Source organism: Rhinichthys klamathensis, unplaced genomic scaffold, assembly GCF_029890125.1.
Source record: "Rhinichthys klamathensis goyatoka isolate OS25496 unplaced genomic scaffold, OSU_Roscu_1.1 h1tg000030l_1, whole genome shotgun sequence".
Taxonomy (NCBI): Eukaryota; Metazoa; Chordata; class Actinopteri; order Cypriniformes; family Leuciscidae; genus Rhinichthys; species Rhinichthys klamathensis.
The window spans coordinates 1,936,271-1,956,888 of record NW_026606580.1 but is presented as its reverse complement, the minus strand read 5'-3'; the positions used below and the strand labels follow the sequence as shown (position 1 = coordinate 1,956,888).

The 20,618-nt window shown below is 37.7% G+C and overlaps 1 protein-coding gene and 1 long non-coding RNA gene across 2 annotated transcripts; both read left to right on the top strand.

Moving 5' to 3' along the window:
- Nucleotides 1–226: 226 nt before the first annotated feature.
- Nucleotides 227–9,926, top strand: LOC130080148 (uncharacterized). The gene is made up of 3 exons (XR_008806658.1): nt 227–531; nt 7,083–7,345; nt 9,172–9,926. It is a non-coding gene; the product is annotated as an uncharacterized LOC130080148 (long non-coding RNA).
- A 2,744-nt stretch (nt 9,927–12,670) lies between these two features.
- Nucleotides 12,671–16,679, top strand: LOC130080145 (uncharacterized). The gene is made up of 2 exons (XM_056245445.1): nt 12,671–13,582; nt 14,260–16,679. The coding sequence occupies exon 1, from the start codon at nt 12,680–12,682 to the stop codon at nt 13,565–13,567; it is 888 nt and encodes a 295-aa protein (XP_056101420.1). The 5' UTR covers nt 12,671–12,679; the 3' UTR covers nt 13,568–13,582; nt 14,260–16,679.
- The last annotated feature ends 3,939 nt before the right edge of the window (nt 16,680–20,618 follow it).

Here is a 20,618-nt window from a genome sequence, read left to right as displayed (position 1 = left end):
AATCACATTCACTACGGAGCATCTGAATGTCCAATCGCGATGAACCCGATACCAAAATAAAGCCGCGAATCTCCTCTTTATGGGACTTTTTAAAGCATACAAATTGGATTAGTGGTTCAAAAGTTATTAAACATTTAAGAACTACAGTTATTTTTATGCCGCCGGCGGCCGTTTAGGTCTTTAAGGGTTAATGATGTAATTGTCAGCAGGTTGCGTTAAGGACCCATCAGCCTGCGCCATTTCATGACAGAACTTGGTATGTATCATCACTCCCAGTTTCTGTTATTAAAAAAGCTTGAAAACAAACAGCATTGTCATGATTACAGCAGAAATACCAGTGGAAACAATATTTAAACCCAAGTTACTAATATTGTCTCATTCCTGGCACATAGGAATCACATGGAAATATTGCAGCTTGGGAAAAGTTCGGCCTTTGCAGAACAGTGACAGCCCAAGGACGTGTTCTGGAGACCTTCGAATGGTTTGGAGGGAGAAAAAGACTGCTAAAACTACTGTAAACTCATCAAACAGGTGGGTTCACATAAATCAATCGTTGAGCCCAAATTAAATCAAAGAAGTAGCCATTTTTGGGTGGCCACCAGCTTAACATCTCAAATTATCCCTATTCACAGTCTTTGCATAAGACATCTCCATTTATGTGCTGCATTTGAGTTTAATAGACCCTGGTATTTTGACATGTCATTGATCATTTAGCAAGGTTTATTTGTGGCTAAAACTCGGCTTAAGTAGCTAAATTTGCCAGCAGATCTCTAAAGATGCAAGTCTTTCGAAGGAAAATGACTTCATTATTGTACAGCTTGAAGAAAATCCATGATGCAAGGACACACATCATCCCTTCAAAAACCTAGGATGAGGAGTGTTATTCTTAGCCTCTTCTGGCGTTTGGTTCATGGAACTTAGAAAATTTGTGTCTAAAAAGATGGCCGAGGCTTTAACATTAAAGTAATTAGACTCAAAAGCAGCATGGGAGAGAGAGGAAGACGTGACTGTAAATCTTTAGAGCGGCCAAGTTTATGACAGTAGAGGATAAGAGATGTCCAGAGAGAAGATGAAGAGATTAATTTGGCCACTGCACTTCACTGCAGGGATTCATGGAAGCAGTTGTTCCCAAGTGCTTCCCGGCTCTTTGGGTTTCAATGTTCTTGATTGCAGTAGGATGTGAGCTGAACTTGATGAAGCTGCAGGATGACTCATCTTTTGGACCAGGTTTTTAAAGCCCATTCACAGAATCAGTCAGGGGTATTGCCCTGTTTTCTGAAGTACAGGTGGTCGTGTTAATCGGACCGGCATGCTAATTGGGATGCATCTGTCCTTGTAATCAAGGGCAGCTACCTGGATAACTGCAGTAGACATGCCAGCTATAGGGACGTCCCGCGTGACGTCACGCCATTTGGAGCAGCCATCTTGACGGTATAGAAAATGCTAAACCGCCGGTGATAATACAGCTCGTCGCGAAATATTCCTATCATGCCCGAGCGATGCTGTGCATTTGGATGCGATCAGATACGTGATCATACAAAAGGAATATCTTTATACCGTATCCCAAAAGAAACAAAACGGAGAAAAGTGGTTGGCGGCAATTAACAGGCAAAACGCATACATACATTCCTAGATCAGTTAATTCGTTAGGCCTATTATCACATTACATTCTTTCGTTTTCAAATACCAAAAGCTGATCTTGTATTTTATTTGACACTTATAAATCGTTAGAAACACAGGTTGAGACAGTCTCAATGACAGTTTATCATACTACAGTGACAGTCAGTGATTGTATAAAAAAGTAGCCTATATATAGGCTATTTCGTTTTTCTTGGATCAAACTAGATTAAACAAATTCATTAAAGATACAGTTAATTAGGGTGACCAACAGTCCTGTTTTCCCAGGACATGTCCTGTTTTTACGTCCTGTCCTGGCTGTTTTTTATAAAGTGATGAAAATGTCCTGGTTTTTAAAAAATTGCTTGGAAAGATCAGCTCTACAGCAAAATATAGATGGGCAAACAAGGACGTGGAAGAAAAACAGGATAAAGAGGAAGAAAACTAAAGGTATAAATACATTTTGTTAGTTCGTTTTTGTAAGTTTGTGAGAGCTATTTTTGTTCAATTTGGAGGTATTTCTTTTAGTTATTTATATATTTATTTTTCTAATACAGAAGAGACATTATTTCTATCATTATTTCATTGATTATTTTTTAAACCTGTCATAATAAAACATGTTGAGTAACCTCTGAGAAGCCTATCTTAATTTGTGTCTTGTAATATAACAATGTTCTATCCATACAGAGGAGGCTATTAAATGTATTAATTAATAAGGCATCTTTGAGTAAATTTCGAGTGTCATTTGAGTAGCCTATCTGTTTGCCGGGCCGAGTGTCCTGTTTTTTGGTAATCAAAATATGCACTTAATCTTGTTGGTGATTTTGTTTTGTGTTTTCCCCTGTAAACTCAGTTTAAAAATTGTAGGTACTATAATTTGATGAAAAAAATACATTGACCAACCTTTGCGGTGATGATTGAAAAATCATTTTCTTTCAATGAAGCTCCGGTGTAGCGTGATGGGAAGTGAACAAGGTAGCTGTAATGTCACCGAACTCAATGTCAGGAAGTTTTTCTACACATTTAATGCCTGTAAAAAGAACTTGTGGTGCTTCATATGGATATATGATTCCTAATTCCTTTATCTTCCTCTTGTATATTTATTTTTGTGATGCTAATAATAAGTGTGATGACATGACGTGGTGGGGGAAAAAATCGATTCTGTTCAGTATCGAGATATTTTGTACCATGATTTTGCGCATTCAATTATATCAATACTGTAGCGCAAAGCAAGGGCGTAGGTTTAGGGGGGGACGCTAGGTACTAGTCCCAATCAATATTTTGAGATGACACATTTGTCCCCACCAATATTTAGCAAGCTCCTTTGAACTGCTATTTTGATATTTGCGCTGCATTTGGATCTTTGCGCTGCATTTGGATCGATTCCAACGGCCAGGACGACGACAGTACAAGATACGCCGTAATTTGATTGGCGGCGGGGTATCTGACAGGCAGGCTACACGCGCGGGCCGGGACTACTTTTTGTGCTTGCACTCACTGGCAGCGAGCGAGCGGGTGGTGTGTGTGTGTGCGCGCGTGACGACGCCGACGGTAAAAGTTACCAGGGCTGTCTCTGCGTGCCATATACAAAGGCCAGAGTAAAACATTTTAATATTCCGGTTTTTTGCCCCTTTTTGTACTTTGTAGATCAGCTATGTCACCCAAGAAGAAGAAAGGGGACATACGAAGCTTTTTCATAAAGCAGAGTGTAAGTAGGCAAAAATAACTAGCAGTAGTAGTGACTGACCAGGCTTTCAAATGCAGATTCTAGTGGAAAATAGTATTAACTGGTGATCCTGGTTACCCAGGATATTGTTACAGTTAAACCTAGCTTGAAGCTTCTGCAATCTTTCAAGGTTAGGAGCATTAATTAGGGGTGTGCAGCACAGATAGACTCATAGAAGTCGCACTATCATGATAGAATGCTACGTTAGCAAGTCACTGAATGTTAATTAGCCTACCTTAACTTAGAATCTTGCCGTCATAAACAGTGGATCATCTGAGACATTTTTCGTTTCTACATTCTGTTTATGTAATGTATTTGTGAGTGTAGCCTACCGACACATGTGCTGGAAAAACATGTTGGCAATGTTAAAAAGGCAAAAGTTAACACTGTTGGTTATTCAAATATTATAAATCATTATTTGATTGATAATATCCAAAATAACAATATCTGGTAGGAGGGTTAAACTTGCTAGCCATAGGATAGACTACAAAATTAATCAACCATTTTGTATGCAGGAAAGACAGCATCAAACCACAACAGATTTACATTTATTCATTTAGCAGACACTTTTTATCCAGGGCGGGGGATGTCCCCACCAAAGCTGAGACCAAACCTACGCCCATGGCGCAAAGTATTTCAATATTTAGGCTAATTATACTAATAATTATATTATTAGTATATTAATATACTAATAATTATATTATTAGTATAATATACTAATAATATATATTACCCACGGCAATGGATCTATGAGTAGCCGACGGATGTATTCCGTCAAAATGGCTGACAAGCGGCTAGGGGTCACGTGACTGGGAGATCCCTATAGGGAAATGTTTTTTAAAACATTGAATGGGTCACAAAATAAGCAATTGACCGGAGCTCCAACACATCAAATTTTTTCAATCTGCACAAGAGTAAAAAAAGCGTTGCACTTTCTTAGTCAAGTCCTCTTTTTGAAAAATACACCCCTCTTTGTCTCTGACTGCTAGCGCTCCCAAACAGCCACATTTAAAATACATTTTTAATATTATTACATTTCCCGGGGCCGTCTGCTATCTTTACTGTCTAGTGGCATTTTCCTGTTTAATTAATGCAGTTGTTATAGTTTCACATTTTGTCTTATACTTGTGTTATAGTTGTTTTAGATATTATATATCTAAAATGTTGTGGTTGTTGTTGTTTTTTTTAGTTCAATGCAGAGTCATGAAAATGTATTTTAGCTTAATCCGTTGTATTTTATGTTTTGACACTTATTTTAGTTAATGACAATGTTTCATAAAAAAATCTTGTTGGTTTAACTTAAACTAAGTTACTTGGTTGCTTTAAAATTGAGTTCATTGAAAATAACAATTTTAGTAAAAACAATGAAGGAGATTGGTTTAATAAATACAAACTCAAAATATGTTATCTGAACCACATTAATTATCTAAGTTAATTTGACAAAAGATAAAAAAGTTGTGATAACTCAAAAAAAATATTTTTTACAGTCGGTTGCCGATAATTACGCTGCTGAAGGTTTTCCTTGTAATCGCCCACATGTGCTGAATTCAGGGGCCCCATCTCTGTTTTAATCAGGGATGGGAAGGTGGGCGAGAGGCCTGGATGCTGGTAAGCACTGAGGGGGCTTCTGGATCCGGCCGTGGGCCTCTATTGATGAGGACTTTGATCCATTGTGCTCAGTTCCCTCTTTACAGCCCATATGTTAGAGATATTAGTAGAATAACACGCCATTTATAATTACACTAACTGAACGGTAGCTAAAGAAAGTCCCAAAGGTAACATTTCTTAAACTTGCATTACACGTGTTGCTATTACAACATGTTGTATTAACAATAGCTGTTTCCTCTGTGCATTTACAAGCTCTCGTTCCAGGAGTTCCTTTGACGTCTGGGACGTTTTTGGCCTTGATTTTTCCAGTCTAATCATGCCTTACCTAACGACCTGGCACGATCCGATCTAAGTCATTGATTTTAGTGATGAATTGGGGTAGTTTTTGAAAAACGAGGAAAGGATTTTAAGATTACTAGATTAATTTTCATCACGCTTCCGGCTCCGCCTGGCCTGAGCTCTGTGCTTCAGTTGGAATGGACACTCATAAATAAGGCCATTACTGCAATCAGAGAGAAATATGAAAAAGGTGGACTTTCATCTGTTAGATGTTAGTATAGGAAAGCTTTCATTAGGATGGAAAATGAATCCAGAATTGAGGGTCTCTCTAGTAGGCTGAGATGTTGTAGATCAGTAGGAGAATTTGCTAGTATCGTATTCATAGAGTTTGGAGGGTTTGAAGAGTTTGGATTGAAAAAGTTTTCCTCACTTCGATTTTAATGTGCGTCTCCTCTGTGAACTCTCTACAGCTATAAGGTTCTATTCCATCATTATTACTCACCTGTACTGGTGCAGATCATTTTACTTTCACAAATATACAGTGGCCCCAAAAAGAATTTGGACACTTAAGCCCCACACATTTTTGACTCATTGGATTAGATATAAAATACCAAACAAAGAGACATCGCTAAAGAAATGATGCTAGAGTTTTTCCACAGAACTAACTTTTCTGAGACATTTTTCAATTATTTTAAAGGTCATTTCCATGGATGTATGAAGTCATATTTGAACAATATATTTATTATAACTGTGGCTTAAGTGTCCAAATACTTTTTTGGGCCACTGTATATTTGTGAAAGTAAAATGATCTGCACCAGTACAGGTGAGTAATAGTGATGGAATAGAACCTTATAGCTGTGGAGAGAGTTCTCAGAGCAGACACGCATTAAGATCGAAGTAAGGGAAACTTTTTCAATTTTTTTTGCGAACTCTATATGAGTTGAATGCAATAAATCCATAAATGTTTGTGGAAACAGAAACTATTTTTGGGGATAAATGACGCATTGTTAAGGACTTTTATTTCTTTAGTCAAGTATTACTTTCTGTTAGATCTGGATAAAAAAGAGCGACATAGCAAAGAAAAAATATTTGACACTTGCCTGACATATTAGTGAAATTTTGACTGACATTCTCCCTAATGCTCCATGTCTCGAGTTTTGCACAATTGGAAAGCAATTCTTACTGTTTGTTAATTATCTTATGCTATTTTCCTTTGTTTCTCATATCTTTATTTTCTTGCCCTTAAGCTATGTATTTCACATGGCAAATGTTGTGTAATCTCTAAGTCACTGAGCCATGTCTTAATGTTATTCATTTTTTGCCTTCTCAGTTTGCCATGTTGGTATTGATTTTCAGGAAATGGGCTTACTTCTGTTTGCCATCTTACTGTGAGAATGATGTGAACCTAACCAGATGATCTGCTCAAGCGTTTACCCAAACAAAGACGATGAGCCGTCGGTAAATCAGTGGCGTTTTGGCTTGAGCTCTCTGACCACCAGCCTCATTTACCAATGAGGAAACACAAAAATGTTAGTGTGATCTACTGCTGGCCTGACAATAAATCAGACTGTGTTGAATTTCCAGCTATTCCATCACTGAATGAGTTTATCAGCATCTCAAGATTAGTGAAGGGTCATGCAAAGCATCTTCTGCTATTTTATAAAAAAGTCCATATAAGGTTTATCACTCTTTCAACTTAAGTTAATGCAATGCGAATTTGTGAATATCCTGTTAAAAATAGAGAATGAACATTTCTCTAGTAGCAATTATATGTCATGGTATTTTACTCCCACATTCCAGCTGTTGTCATTAAAAAACGAATATACCATTAGTTTACCACAATTTGTTGCAGGTCTCCAGAGAAAAGCCATGAAAAACATCAGTAGAAGAACATATCAGGGTGACATCCCCGTGGACCCCAGAGTCAGGGTGACCATAAAGAGACCCTGTGTTTCACCCCCATGTCCTGATGGAGAAAGGTCAGGGGTCATAAGGAGCATGGATATGTCCATTCCCAGAGGGGCTGAAGGGTAATGGAATGGCAGATTCTGGCCAAACGGAGCAATTTGCACTTATCTCATCTGAACATGGAAGAAAAGAGAAAGACATGAATGGGTAAGCACTACAATGACCATTCAGATTCGCCGCGGAAGATTGCTATAATGTGAAACATTGAAGATATTAAAATGTGTGTGAGATAAAGTACTGTTCAAAAGACATTTATAATGTTCTTTTTCAACAAGATTTGAAGAATCCTGCTTTTTTTTTTTATCAATGTTAACATAAAAATATTAAGCGGCACAACTGTTAAAGGTACAAGATGATTGGGGAGAAAATATGATATGGGAGGAAAAATGCTTTTGCGTTCCAAAATGTTTGCATTCATTGAGTTTATCAGGGAAACGCAAAAGATTTGCGAGGTTCTTATGTGTGTATTCCTTGCTGTCCACAGACAAAACAGTCCTGTGACCTATTTTTGTGTCGTAACCCACCCGTTAAGAAGCACTGTCAAGTGTTACTGGCTGTGTTCCATGATCAGTACTGTCTGGTCTGGTTATGGGCTCTTCACCTGTCAATCTATCACAGAGATAGATATATCCCATATACTTGGCCCAGTTTGTCACAGAGACAGACGTTTACTTACCCCATCAATTGCTGTTTGAGTATGGTTTAGTTAACATGTAATCATGTTAGTTCTTATGTTGCATGTGCTCCTGTTAAAATCTTTTGTGTGTGTCTGAACAAATGCTGAGCATACACATTAATGTTTTATGATTGACAGCATGGGTGAGGGACAGCAGAGGTTTGGATGTACCGTCTGTCTCTGTTGCTAATCAAATGCGTTGGTCACCGAGCTGATTTTTCCTTCAGGCAGTAGAACAACAGAGCCAGGAGCCCTCTTCACCCCTCAGACAAGCCAACATCCAGAGAACCTGCTTACAAGGCTTCAGACCACATGGAAATGGCTGTTTTATGACCATTATCAAGCCATTGTGATCCCTTTGTGTGACTTTTTATGGGTTTGTCAACTTTAACAGTATGCAGACTCTGGTATTTGCATTGCATTTTCCTTCGTCTCCCCTGCTTCCCTGTCTATCTACACGTCTGTCTTCGCTCTAATAAAAACTGTCAGCTACCAGCATCTGTAGGCCCAACAAATATGATGTGATGTTTCTTTCCATTTATTTTATACCACAAATTATACATAGCGTATTATATGTGATGTGTGTTTCCATTTTCCTCCTCAAGGAGATTTCTGTGGCACCGGCAGTAATTAACAGTTAGTATTCTGTCTTTTCTCATTAGTCTTCAAGTCTGGAAAATATCCAAACAAAATCTTATTCTTGAGTACTGGGACAATACAGGCTACAGGGCTTAAGACATTAAAGTTATGAACCAAGGATTTGGTTTTTCGTGATATTCACATAAACCTCTTACATTTTCATATTACCAAACATTCATACAATGTGAATTTTCTTGCCAATGACTCAATATGAATTGACGCTGTCATATACAGTACAAAAATAATGACTCATTTATTATAACCATTGGCCAATCTTGTATTCGCTTTAATAAATCAATGAATTAGAAAAACAGGATTTTATTTATGTATGTATTTACTGATTGGACCTACTTATGGAAAACTCTATTGACATTCTGAGAACAAGTGATATTATGGGAGTGTGAGATTTTTGATATAATTTTGATAAAATAAGACAGCAAATCAAATGTTCCATTTGTTTTAAGAACATTCTAATGATGATCTAATTAAAATGTGGATTGAAACATTTAACTAATGGCATGAAAATTGTGGAGCATGTTTTTTCAGGAATCCGTAGGAAGGGTTTGCTAAGTGGATTCGGCTGATCAAAAACCAATGTTTTTATTATAGCAACGCTCATTTTTGTCTCTCGACTAAATATCTCCAATCTGCCTTCCAGCTTTCCCACATCAAGTGCATTCAAATGAGCCACAGTGACAGAGGGTCTGATGGGACGTATTGATGCCCAGGTGATGAAGCTGATCCTGGGGCGCTAGAAAGATGGATCCCCTTTATCTGCTCCCCCCTCCAGCGCCACTAACCGCAATCAGAGCCACCGTGAGCTGCTTCAACTCTGGGAGAGCAATGAGACTCTGGAGACCAACCAAGCTATTGCTTTGATCTGAAAGAGAGAGGGAGAGAGACCGAGAGGGAAGGTCCTCATCTTGCCCCGGCCCTTTAGGAGAGGTCATAAAAACCGTCTCCATTAGGCAGACGCTTCAATCTCGGCACCAATATTTACTTTACAGGCCTTCATCAGTGATATCATTCTAGACTCAGTGTCTCTTTTTAGCTGTCTGTTGCATCTGAGATTCAACTACTAAAGTGTTTGTGCAATTTCCATTAGAGCAGTGTTAAAGCTCAGGGATGCAGTCAAAGCTGGAAATAAGATCAAAAGCACACATTTGTTTGACTAAATTACATTTTTGTCTCAAATTCTTCCTAGGTAATAACTAACCTTTTAATTAAAGATAAAAGTTTTAATTCTTTTTATAAAAGAAAGATAAGACAGGGTGATGACCTCATATATTTTTTTTATCAGATTTTCATTAAATGTGAATGGTAGGGGTTGGATTAAAAGGTGAGATGATCAGATACTTGCGCTTGTAATATTGAAGGTTAAGATTGGAATGTGTGTGTATATACATGTGGATCCAAAAGGCTGAGACCAGATAAAAAAAAATTATATATACAGTATATATGGGGAAATAAATAGAAAGTTAAGACATAGAACAGATATTTAGAGATTTTTTGTTCTATGTCAAAATATTGTATGAAATATGTTCTATTGCATATGAAATATTTGTATATCTAATTTGTGACATTGACCGTGAACTCCTGTATAATATAATATATATTTTTAGGAAATTATTAATTTTTTAATCAAATTGTTATACTGCTCAAAATTGTGATTTCAACATTTTGGAAACTGCTTTAATTTTTATAACATTATGTATATATTGTATTATACATTTGGTGTAGATATATAGTGTTTTAGTGGCTTATATCTTAACCTAGCTCTCTTTTTCACAGATACACACATAGTCTTGTGACAAAATATCCAGGCTGAATGAGTGAAGCTGGAGCTCATTAGTGTGTGTTGACACGAGGAAACAAGAGACTGACTTCCATCAGGGCTCTGATAGATCACATCAGTGCTGGACTGCAAGCAGGTATTGATCAGTCTGGAGTGTGTGTGTGTGTGTGTGTCTTGGGGTGTTTGAGTGGCACTATGGGTCTATACCTTGTAATATGGCCCAGAATGAGGCCTGTCTGTCTGCTGCGATCTGCAAGGCTCCCCACCACTGTGTTCAACAAGGCATGAGAGTTCTTGTATTGCTCAAAGAGAGAGAAGCTCAGAGACTAGAGTGTGTGTGCTTGCGTGTGTTACGAAGTTCATTGTTCTTTTTTTCTTGGTGTATGGCTTTCTGTTTCCTTTTTCAAGGGGGTTTATCATAGAAATTACAGCAATTCGTGTTTGAACTTGCTTTATATATTATAAACTGTTATATTAGTGTATAAGAATTTCTCTAACTGCACTTTAAACGTGTCTTAAAGGGATAGTTCACCCAAAAATGAAAATTCTCTCATCATTTACTCACTCTCAAGTTGTTACAAGCCTGTATGAATTTCTTTTGCTGAACACAAAAGAAGATATTTTGAAGAAAGTTTGTAAGCAGGCCCCTTTGGGGCACCATTGACTTCCATAGTGGGACAAAATACACACATATCTTCAAAATATCTTCCTTTATATTCAGCAGAACAAAGAAATAAATACAGGTTTGGAACAACATGAGTGTGAGAAAATGATGACAGAATTTTCAATCACTTTAACTTGTTTGTTTTAGCCTGCACTTGTAATAATTGTAAAATATTCTGGAATACTTGATTCTGATCAGTTGATCATGTCATTCTGAGATCATATATTTAGTTTAATGGCCACTAAACCAACACACTCTCATGGTAATTCTTATCTATTTTACATTTTGGCAAATTATTATGAATTGTAATTTATAAGTTTTTTTTACTATCTGCTCACGCCCCACTAATGGAGTTTAAGATATGATTAAAGGTGGACCTTCATGATAATTTTTTTAAAGTCTCCCTTTTAATCACATCTTATGAATTTATATGAATTATTATTATTTTACATTTTTTTGGAAAGCAGTTGGTAGCTTTTTTGGATATTTATATTTATAATATATTGTGTATATTGAAATATATCTGATATTGATAGTGGATACAAACAGAACGTTATGACTAGGGTTGGGTATCGTTTGGGTTTTATCCGATTCCAGTACCTACTCGGTATTTTTTAAACGGTTCCGGTGCTTAAACGGTTCTTAAATCGGTCCTTAAGAAAATGAAACCGCACACACTTTATCAAAAAATAATACCCTTTAATTTACAGGGCCAAACTGGACACAATATTAACTTAAATCTTTAAACAATATAAATACAAGTAACATATGGTAATAATAAAACCAATATAAAATAAAAATTCATATTTACATAATATCAAATGAAACAATATTGTATCAAACAATGTAATAATACTGGAGATTAATAGAGATTACTAGCAGGCAGAGCTGCCAACTCTCACGCATTGACCGTGAGACTCACGCAAATGACCCTTTTCACACAGAAAAATCGCGGACAAAGAGGACACGGACAGACAAGACAGCGAAGGTTACTTTTGATATGGAACAAATCCACAGCTGTCAGATTCTGTCAATATTTTTACGAGATTCACACAATAAATAACGTTTTGGCTCTTTGAAATGTGACAGATCGCTGTAGCGCGTCAGTTCAAACGGCACGTGATACAGCAGCCTACAAATCCACTGCTTCTTAGCTACGCAGCGTTGAGTGAACCTATGAAAGAGAACATCTCTGGTTACTGGTGTAACATATCTCTCAATAGGGAACGAGACGCTGCCAAGCTCCTCGCGCTGCCGACCAGCTTCCTTTTTCGGCAAAGAAATCTGAGGAGCAGATGGCGCGCGCGCGCCAACATAGTATGACGACGTAAGTGCGTCGATGCGGCGCCCGCGCCATCATGCAGCCAATGAATTGGCTTGATTCTATATGGGATTCAGACTATCGGCACACCCAGAGGGCGTTCTGACACGTAATTTTACACGTGAAATGCAGCCAAACCTTGCGAGAAAGAGCGCGCTTGCGGGGGTCGACCAAGATGGCGCTCTGAGTGGACGTGTTTCTCTGAGCTCCGCAAACCGAACTGTTTTCCATATTGTTAAAGAGTGTACAAAACGGACTTTTTGCTTTTAGTTCATGTACCGCGTTTGTCCGGCTGTATTCTGATTACCTTTGCTGAGAAAATGAAGCCTCAGGAGAAGAGGAAAAGCGGCGCTAAAAAAGCACTTGCTAGTACGTGTTCTACTAACATGACTGAAACGTTAGCTCCCACTGAGCAGTCAGATACAAACAACATGCTCATTGACAACATGCACGACTACCTCGAGTCAGACACGGAGGTACTGAAGGTCTCGTTAGTGGATGACAATTTTCCGCAACTTCCCATCACCCCGGTTAAATCACCTGCACCTAAATGGAGACGTGTGGAAGATACGACAACTACCGCAATCCTCTCCCAGCTTTCCTCCCTCTCTCAGCTGATAAACAGCAGGTCAGATGCCTTGGAAAAGTTGGTCAGTGACAACTCCTTGGTGATTGCCGAAGTGAAGATGGCAGTTACAGAAAACACCAAGCAGATCGCCGGTATTAAAGATTCATTTGATGCTGTTTGTGCTGAAGTAAAAAGCGTTAAAGAGAGAGTTGACCGCTGTGAATCGCTGATTGAGGCTTGCAAAGTTAATACTGACAAGACTGAGCAGCGTGTTTCTCAATTAGAAGCGTACTCCCGACGCTGGAATCTCAAGCTCTACGGCCTAGAAGAAAACGATCAGCAGGATCTGCGACACGAGATTATCAAGATATGCCAGGGTCTGCTTCCAGAGGCCAAAACCAAGCTTCCAGATGCCATAGACGTCATTCACCGCCTCGGCCCCAGGAAGCCTGGTAACATTCAACCGAGAGGTGTCATCGTGCGCTTCTCTTCCAGATTCTACCGTGATGCCGTGTGGCGCTCCGCAAAGAACTCCGGCTTCCTGAAGACCAAAAACCTGAAACTGGCGGAGGACTTGTCAGCAGAGGACAGAGAGAAAAGAAAGAAACTGTGGCCCGTTGTTGATCAGGCTCGGAAAGATGGCAAGCCAGCTTTCTTCGTGGGCGGTCGTGCTTTTGTGGGTGGAAAGGAAATTCTCCCACCTTGAGACTTTGTAGATGAGGTAATTCTAGTAAGTTACACAGCTTAAGGCTGTCTTTACTTTATATGTTCTTTATGTGATTTAGTCAGGTTTTATTACCTGCTATTTATGTTATTGAATCAAAGTTGCTCTTTGGAGCAGAGGTGTGTCAAAAATTGATCTAACATGCTTTTTAATGCATAGCATGTCACATATGTTCAGCAATATTTTTATTTTGTTGTTTCAACTATCACGGCTTGATAGCGTTTCAAAAGCTGTTTATCATCCTTTCATTTATGTATAGTTACTTTTCCTCGAAAAAAATAATATTTTTTTTTTAGAATAATTCTTTATAATTACAAATTTGAGTGGGAGTAAAAGAAAACGGGTGCTTTTTAGCCTCTCCTTGCAAAGGACTCTTTTCATAAAATGTCTACAGTTTGATTGATTGTACTGATAGCATTTGTTCACAAATTTCACATAAGGTTTGCTGTTCTCAGACTCATGTTGGCGCTTTTGTAGAGACCTTATCCTACTTATTTTCGTATACGCACTACCATTTTTCTGGTCTAGTTTTTCTTGTATTTGTTTACTTTATCTTTTTTCTTATGTCTTTATCTATTATTTCTTTAAACACAAGAGGTTTAAGAAACCACCTTAAACGAAAGGCTATATTTTTATACTGTAAACAGCTTAATACTGACTTTTGTTTTGTACAGGAATCACACTCAATTGAACAGGATGCTAACTTTTGGAAATCACAGTGGGGGGGTGACCTGTGGCTGTCTCACGGATCTGAGCGCTCAGCTGGTGTTTGTGTTTTAAAAAACCGCTTTAGTGGAAAAGTTTTAAACTCTGACTGTGACAAAAGCGGTCATTACATATTTCTAGTTCTAGAAATTGCTAGCGTAAATTATATTATAGTTAATGCTTATGGCTTCAATTCTCAAACAGAGAACAAAAGTTTTTTTGATAATTTGGAAGAACGACTCTCTTACTGGTTATCTAAATTCCCAAATTCTTTTATCGTTTTGGGGGGAGATTTTAATACCGTGTTAGATAATTGCCTGGATAGGTTGCCTGCAAGGAATGCGGACTCCTCTAATATTTATGTGAAGACGCTCTTAAATAGTTTTAATTTAACCGATATTTGGAGAGATACTCACCCGCTACAGAAATCATATACATGGAGCAACAAAACATTATCAAGGCAGTCTCGCATTGATTTCTGGCTTATATCCAAGGATCTGAAAAATGTAGCTGCGAACATTTTACCATCGCCCCTATCTGATCATAAGACTATTCAAGTTCTCATTCCTTCTCTCTCTCCCGGTTCTCCTAAAACCTCTTATTGGAAACTTAATAGTACACTCCTTAAACACAAGGAAGTGACTTCTAAAATTGAGAGTTTTATTCGGCTTTACTGGGACAAAGCTCAAAGTGAGAATTCTTTTAGCAATAACTGGGAGTTGTTAAAGTACGAAACTGCTAAATTTCTCAGGAAATACAGTAGTGATTTAGCTAAAAAAAGAAGAACAGAGGAAAACGATACTATACTTAAAATTGCATCCTTAACTTCTCAGTCTTTAGATGTACTTACTGAGTCAGAACAGTTGGAGCTTACTAATCAGCAGCATAGGTTGGACGAGATATATAAAAGAAAAGCGGAAGGTGCTTTTGTTAGATCTCGCCGTAGGTGGCTCGAAGAGGGCGAGCAGAATTCTGCATATTTCTTTCGACTAGAAAAGCAGCAATCAAAAAATAACACCATTCAACAATTAAGTATTTATGGAACAATTACTGATGATTCAAAGAAAATTGCCAAGTATTGTGCTGGATTTTACAGTGATCTTTACACCTCTAGATATTGTCCTCAAGATGCCACATGTTTTTTTAATTCTATTCCTAATATCAATCAGATTTCTGAAGCTAATTGTGACTTTTGTGATGCCTCTATTTCTCTAAATGAAATTACTAATGCCATTAATCAACTAAAAATCAATAAATCACCCGGAACGGACGGCTTTACTGCCGAATTTTATAAGCATTTTTCTCTGAGCCTAGCCCCATTTTTAAAAGAAGTTTTTGCTGAGAGTGTTTATAGAGGTTCCTTGCCACCTACATTAAGTCAGGGTCTAATTACACTCATTCCTAAGCCTAAGAAAGATTCTCTCCTGTTAGATAATTGGCGCCCCATTTCCTTATTAAATAGTGACTATAAGATTTTTGCTCTTATACTTGCCAAGAGACTGAAATCAGTTCTAGACTCTATTATTGATGAGAGCCAATCTGGGTTCATGCGTAATAGACACATCTCAAATAATGTGAGATTGATTTTAGATTTATTAGACTACTCTGAGCTAGTTCATGAAGACAGTTTTATTCTTTTCTTAGACTTTTATAAAGCATTTGATTCCTTAGAGCACGATTTTGTAATGGAAACCTTAAAAAAGTTCGGTTTTGGTCAGTTCTTCTGCAGATCGGTCCAAACTTTGTACGCTAATGGAAACAGTTCTATTAAATTAAGCAATGGTACATCCCCTAGATTTGATTTAAAGCGTGGAGTACGGCAGGGGTGTCCTCTTTCTGTTTATCTGTTCCTTCTCGCTGCCCAACTTCTTAATTTACACATTAAAAACAGTCCTATTAAAGGCATTAGTGTGGCAAATAATCATATTTTAATCAGTCAGTTGGCGGATGATACAGCCTTGTTTCTGGCAGATGCTTCACAGGTTTCAGTTGCGATTAATCTTATTCGCTCTTTTTCTAAAGCTTCCGGTCTCACCCTCAATCTTAGCAAATGTGAACTGTTACCAGTGAATAACTGCTCTGCTTCCGTAGTGTATAATATCCCTGTAAGAGACTCAGTCACATATCTTGGTGTACATATCACCAAAGATAGAAAAGCCAGAGGTAAGTTAAACTTTTTTCCCCTCATTGAAAAAACTCAAAAGGTTTTCAACCGATGGTTACAAAGAGATCTTTCTCTGAAAGGCAGAGTTCTAATCACCAAGGCGGAAGGTATTTCTCGTTTAACCTATGCTGCTCAGTCATTACATGTAGATAACTCCTTTTGTAAATCTGTCGATAAGATGCTATTTAATTTTCTATGGAAAAATAAAACTCACTATATTCGTAAGTCTGTAGTTCTGAATTCTTACAACAAAGGGGGCTTAAATTTCATAGACTTTAGCTCTCTCAACAACACATTCAAGATAAATTGGATCAAGCAATATCTCAAACACCCTACTTCCATCTGGAATTTTATTTCTCATTATGTCTTTTCACAGTTAGGTGGCCTAAAATTTATTCTGCTCTGTAACTATAAAATACAAAAAATCCCAGTTAAACTCTCCAATTTCCACCAACAGGCTCTTTTAGCATGGGCTTTGCTTTACAAGCATAACTTCTCTCCACAGAGGTGTTATATATGGAACAATCTCAATATTGTTTATAAGAACAAGTCGCTTTTTTACGATAATTGGTTCAACAATGGTATTTTATTAGTCAGTCAACTCTTTAATAAGAATGGACTACTATATAGTTATTCAGAATTTCTTGCCAAATATAAGATTCCAGTAAGCCCAAGAGAATTTTCTATAGTTTTTGATGCTGTGCCCTCAGGTCTTCGTATGTTATTCAGGTCAATTGATATCTCTCCACCATTATCAATGTCACCCCCAGATCCAACTCAGCTTCCGTTAGGTAAAGTCTGTTTTTCTACCTATAAAGCATCGAACTCCAAAATTAGATCCTTGTTTCAGGCGGACCTAGTCTCTATTTCTCCTGCAGCCTTCTATTGGAATAAGTTTGACCTCAACATAGACTGGGAAAAAGTCTGGTCCCTACCCCAGAAGTTCCTTTTAACTAACAAAATTAAAGAAGTCTCGTTCAAGTTATTACACAGGTTTTACCCCACAAATGTATGCTTAAATAAGTTTAAGAATGACATTGATGTAAAATGCTCCTTTTGTGGCTTACATCCTGAAACTATTTCACATTTATTTTGGTCTTGTGAATGCACTTATAAGCTCTGGAAAGACATTAATTCATTTGTAGTTGACAATATTCTTCCTGAGTTCTCCCTGTACTACAAAAATGTAATTTTTGGTTGTTTTAGTGACTGTGGGAAGGACATTGGTGCTCTCTTTCTAGTAAACCTAATCTTATTTGTTGCCAAATTCCATATCCATAAATGTAAATTCAGTAATAAAAAACCACTTTTTTCGGTGCTAAAAACTGAAATGGAACATTATATTTCTACCATCTCTTCCATGCAAAACAAAAAAGCTGTTAAAACTGTAGTTAATTGTACTATGTTTAATGTGTTTATTTGAGTAATAATCTTGTGTTTTAGTGTCTGTATTTTTTTATTTTTTTTATATATTTTTTTATTTTTTTTATTTTTTGGGGTATTTCTTTAACTTTTGCTATTTTGATTGTATTGTTGATTATCTTCAATAAAAAAAAAAAAAAAAAGAGCGCGCTTGCGAGACAGAAGAGACTGTGCTCCAAACTGTGTAGCACACGCACGGCGGAGAGAGAGAGAGCGAGAGACCTTGTGTGTGTGCGTGTGTGCCTAATGAAGTTAGGCACCGAAATCAGGCACCGAAATTTTCGTTCTTATTCGGTCTGGTTACTACCGTTTACGTCGGAACCGGTTCCCTATTGGCACCGAGTTTCGGTACCCAACCCTAGTTATGACATAAAACAAATATTTGATTTTGCACTATATGTCACTAATCTAATTTCTGACATTGACCATGTGATATATATTATGGATATATTGTTGTAATAGATCTGATATAAATATATCACATGACAAGATATAGGACTGACTCAACACCCAAATACACTGTTAGACTGTCCGGGACAAGGAAGCGGGTGTAGGGAGAGATCATAACCCTCCCCCAACAACACAGACGCATGTGAGAAGCAATCTGAGTTTACCACCGTCCCTCATAGTCCCTTGAGTCTGATACCCATCTCAACCCCCCAACACTGTGTTTTTACTTAGGCCTGTCAAAACATCAGAATATACTGAAAAGGAGTTAGAAATGAGAGCAAATATGAAATTTAGAATGTTTGTCTTGTTGTATTGATTGAACTTTATATGGCTTCTGTTGTATCAAGTAAATATTTTAAAAGATTAATAATGGTCTGCATTGAGAAATGGAGAGGAGTGCCTGATGGCTAAACTCATAATACACCATCACACTTGAGGTTTGGGTTATTGGTGACCAATAATTTATCATCTGTATTAGTGTCTCCGTGTATTAGTGTTTTTTACAGTGCACCATTGCTTTGTTAAACCACAAGACCTTTCTCAGTGTTTTTATTAGCAAAACATGTCAGAACAGCAGGATTTTATCTGGGTTAACACACACTGGAATATCAGCATCCCACCTGGCCCCTGATCCTGCTACTAGCTGATGTCATGTCCAATTTCCTGTCCGCTTTCTCTCCCCGTCGACTCCTGAATTGTCCATCTGGAGATATATGTCTGTCAGTCACATGGCACACACTCAAAATCATTCAAAAGAATGGGGTCAGTAAGATTATTTTTAAAGAAATTAATACTTTTTATTCAGCAAGGATCCATAAAATAGATCAAAAATGACCTTAAAAGAATTCATAATATTACTAAAGATTTCTATTTGAAATAAATACTGTTCTTTGGATCATTCTAATCCTCAACTAGTCCTGAAAGGAATCTATCAACTGTTTTCAACACTGATAATAATGTTTTTTTTGAGCACCAAATCAGCATATTAGAATGGTTTCTGAAGAATCACGTAACACTGAAGACTAGAGTAATGATGCAGAAAATTCTGCTTTGCCATCAAGGCAATAAATAAACATGTTATTTCACAATATTACTGTTTTATAAATGTCAAATAAATGCAGCCTTGGTGAGCATACATTTCTAAATTATTAAAAAAAATAATCTTACCGACCACAAAATGTAGTGTGTGTGTGTATACAGTATATGTGTGTGTATATATATATATATATATATATATATATATACTGTCTCATACTACTGTACTGAAAAGGGGTTATACACTCACCTAAAGGATTATTAGGAACACCTGTTCAATTTCTCATTATTGCAATTATCTAATCAACCAATCACATGGCAGTTGCTTCAATGCATTTAGGGGTGTGGTCCTGGTCAAGACAATCTCCTGAACTCCAAACTGAATGTCAGAATGGGAAAGAAAGGTGATTTAAGCAATTGTGAGCGTGGCATGGTTTTTGGTGCCAGACGGGCCGGTCTGAGTATTTCACAATCTGCTCAGTTACTGGGATTTTCACGCACAACCATTTCTAGGGTTTACAAAGAATGGTGTGAAAAGGGAAAAACATCCAGTATGCGGCAGTCCTGTGGGCGAAAATGCCTTGTTGATGCTAGAGGTCAGAGGAGAATGGGCCGACTGATTCAAGCTGATAGAAGAGCAACTTTGACTGAAATAACCACTCGTTACAACCGAGGTATGCAGCAAAGCATTTGTGAAGCCACAACACGCACAACCTTGAGGCGGATTGGCTACAACAGCAGAAGACCCCACCGGGTACCACTCATCTCCACTACAAATAGGAAAAAGAGGCTACAATTTGCAAGAGCTCACCAAAATTGGACAGTTGAAGACTGGAAAAATGTTGCCTGGTCTGATGAGTCTCGATTCCTGTTGAGACATTCAGATATAGAGTCAGAATTTGGCGTAAACAGAATGAGAACATGGATCCATCATGACTTATTACCACTGTGCAGGCTGGTGGTGGTGGTGTAATGGTGTGGGGGATGTTTTCTTGGCACACTTTAGGCCCCTTAGTGGCAATTGGGCATCGTTTAAATGCCACGGCCTACCTGAGCATTGTTTCTGACCATGTCCATCCCTTTATGGCCACCATGTACCCATCCTCTGATGGCTACTTCCAGCAGGATAATGCTTCACAAAGCTCGAATCATTTCAAATCGGTTTCTTGAACATTACAATGAATTCAATGTACTAAAATGGCCCCCACAGTCACCAGATCTCAACCCAATAGAGCATCTTTGGGATGTGGTGGAACG

Excerpts from the sequence above, each read along its gene's own strand:
- LOC130080145 (XM_056245445.1), top strand. The coding sequence starts at position 12,680 with ATGACTGAAACGTTAGCTCCCACTGAGCAGTCAGATACAAACAACATG.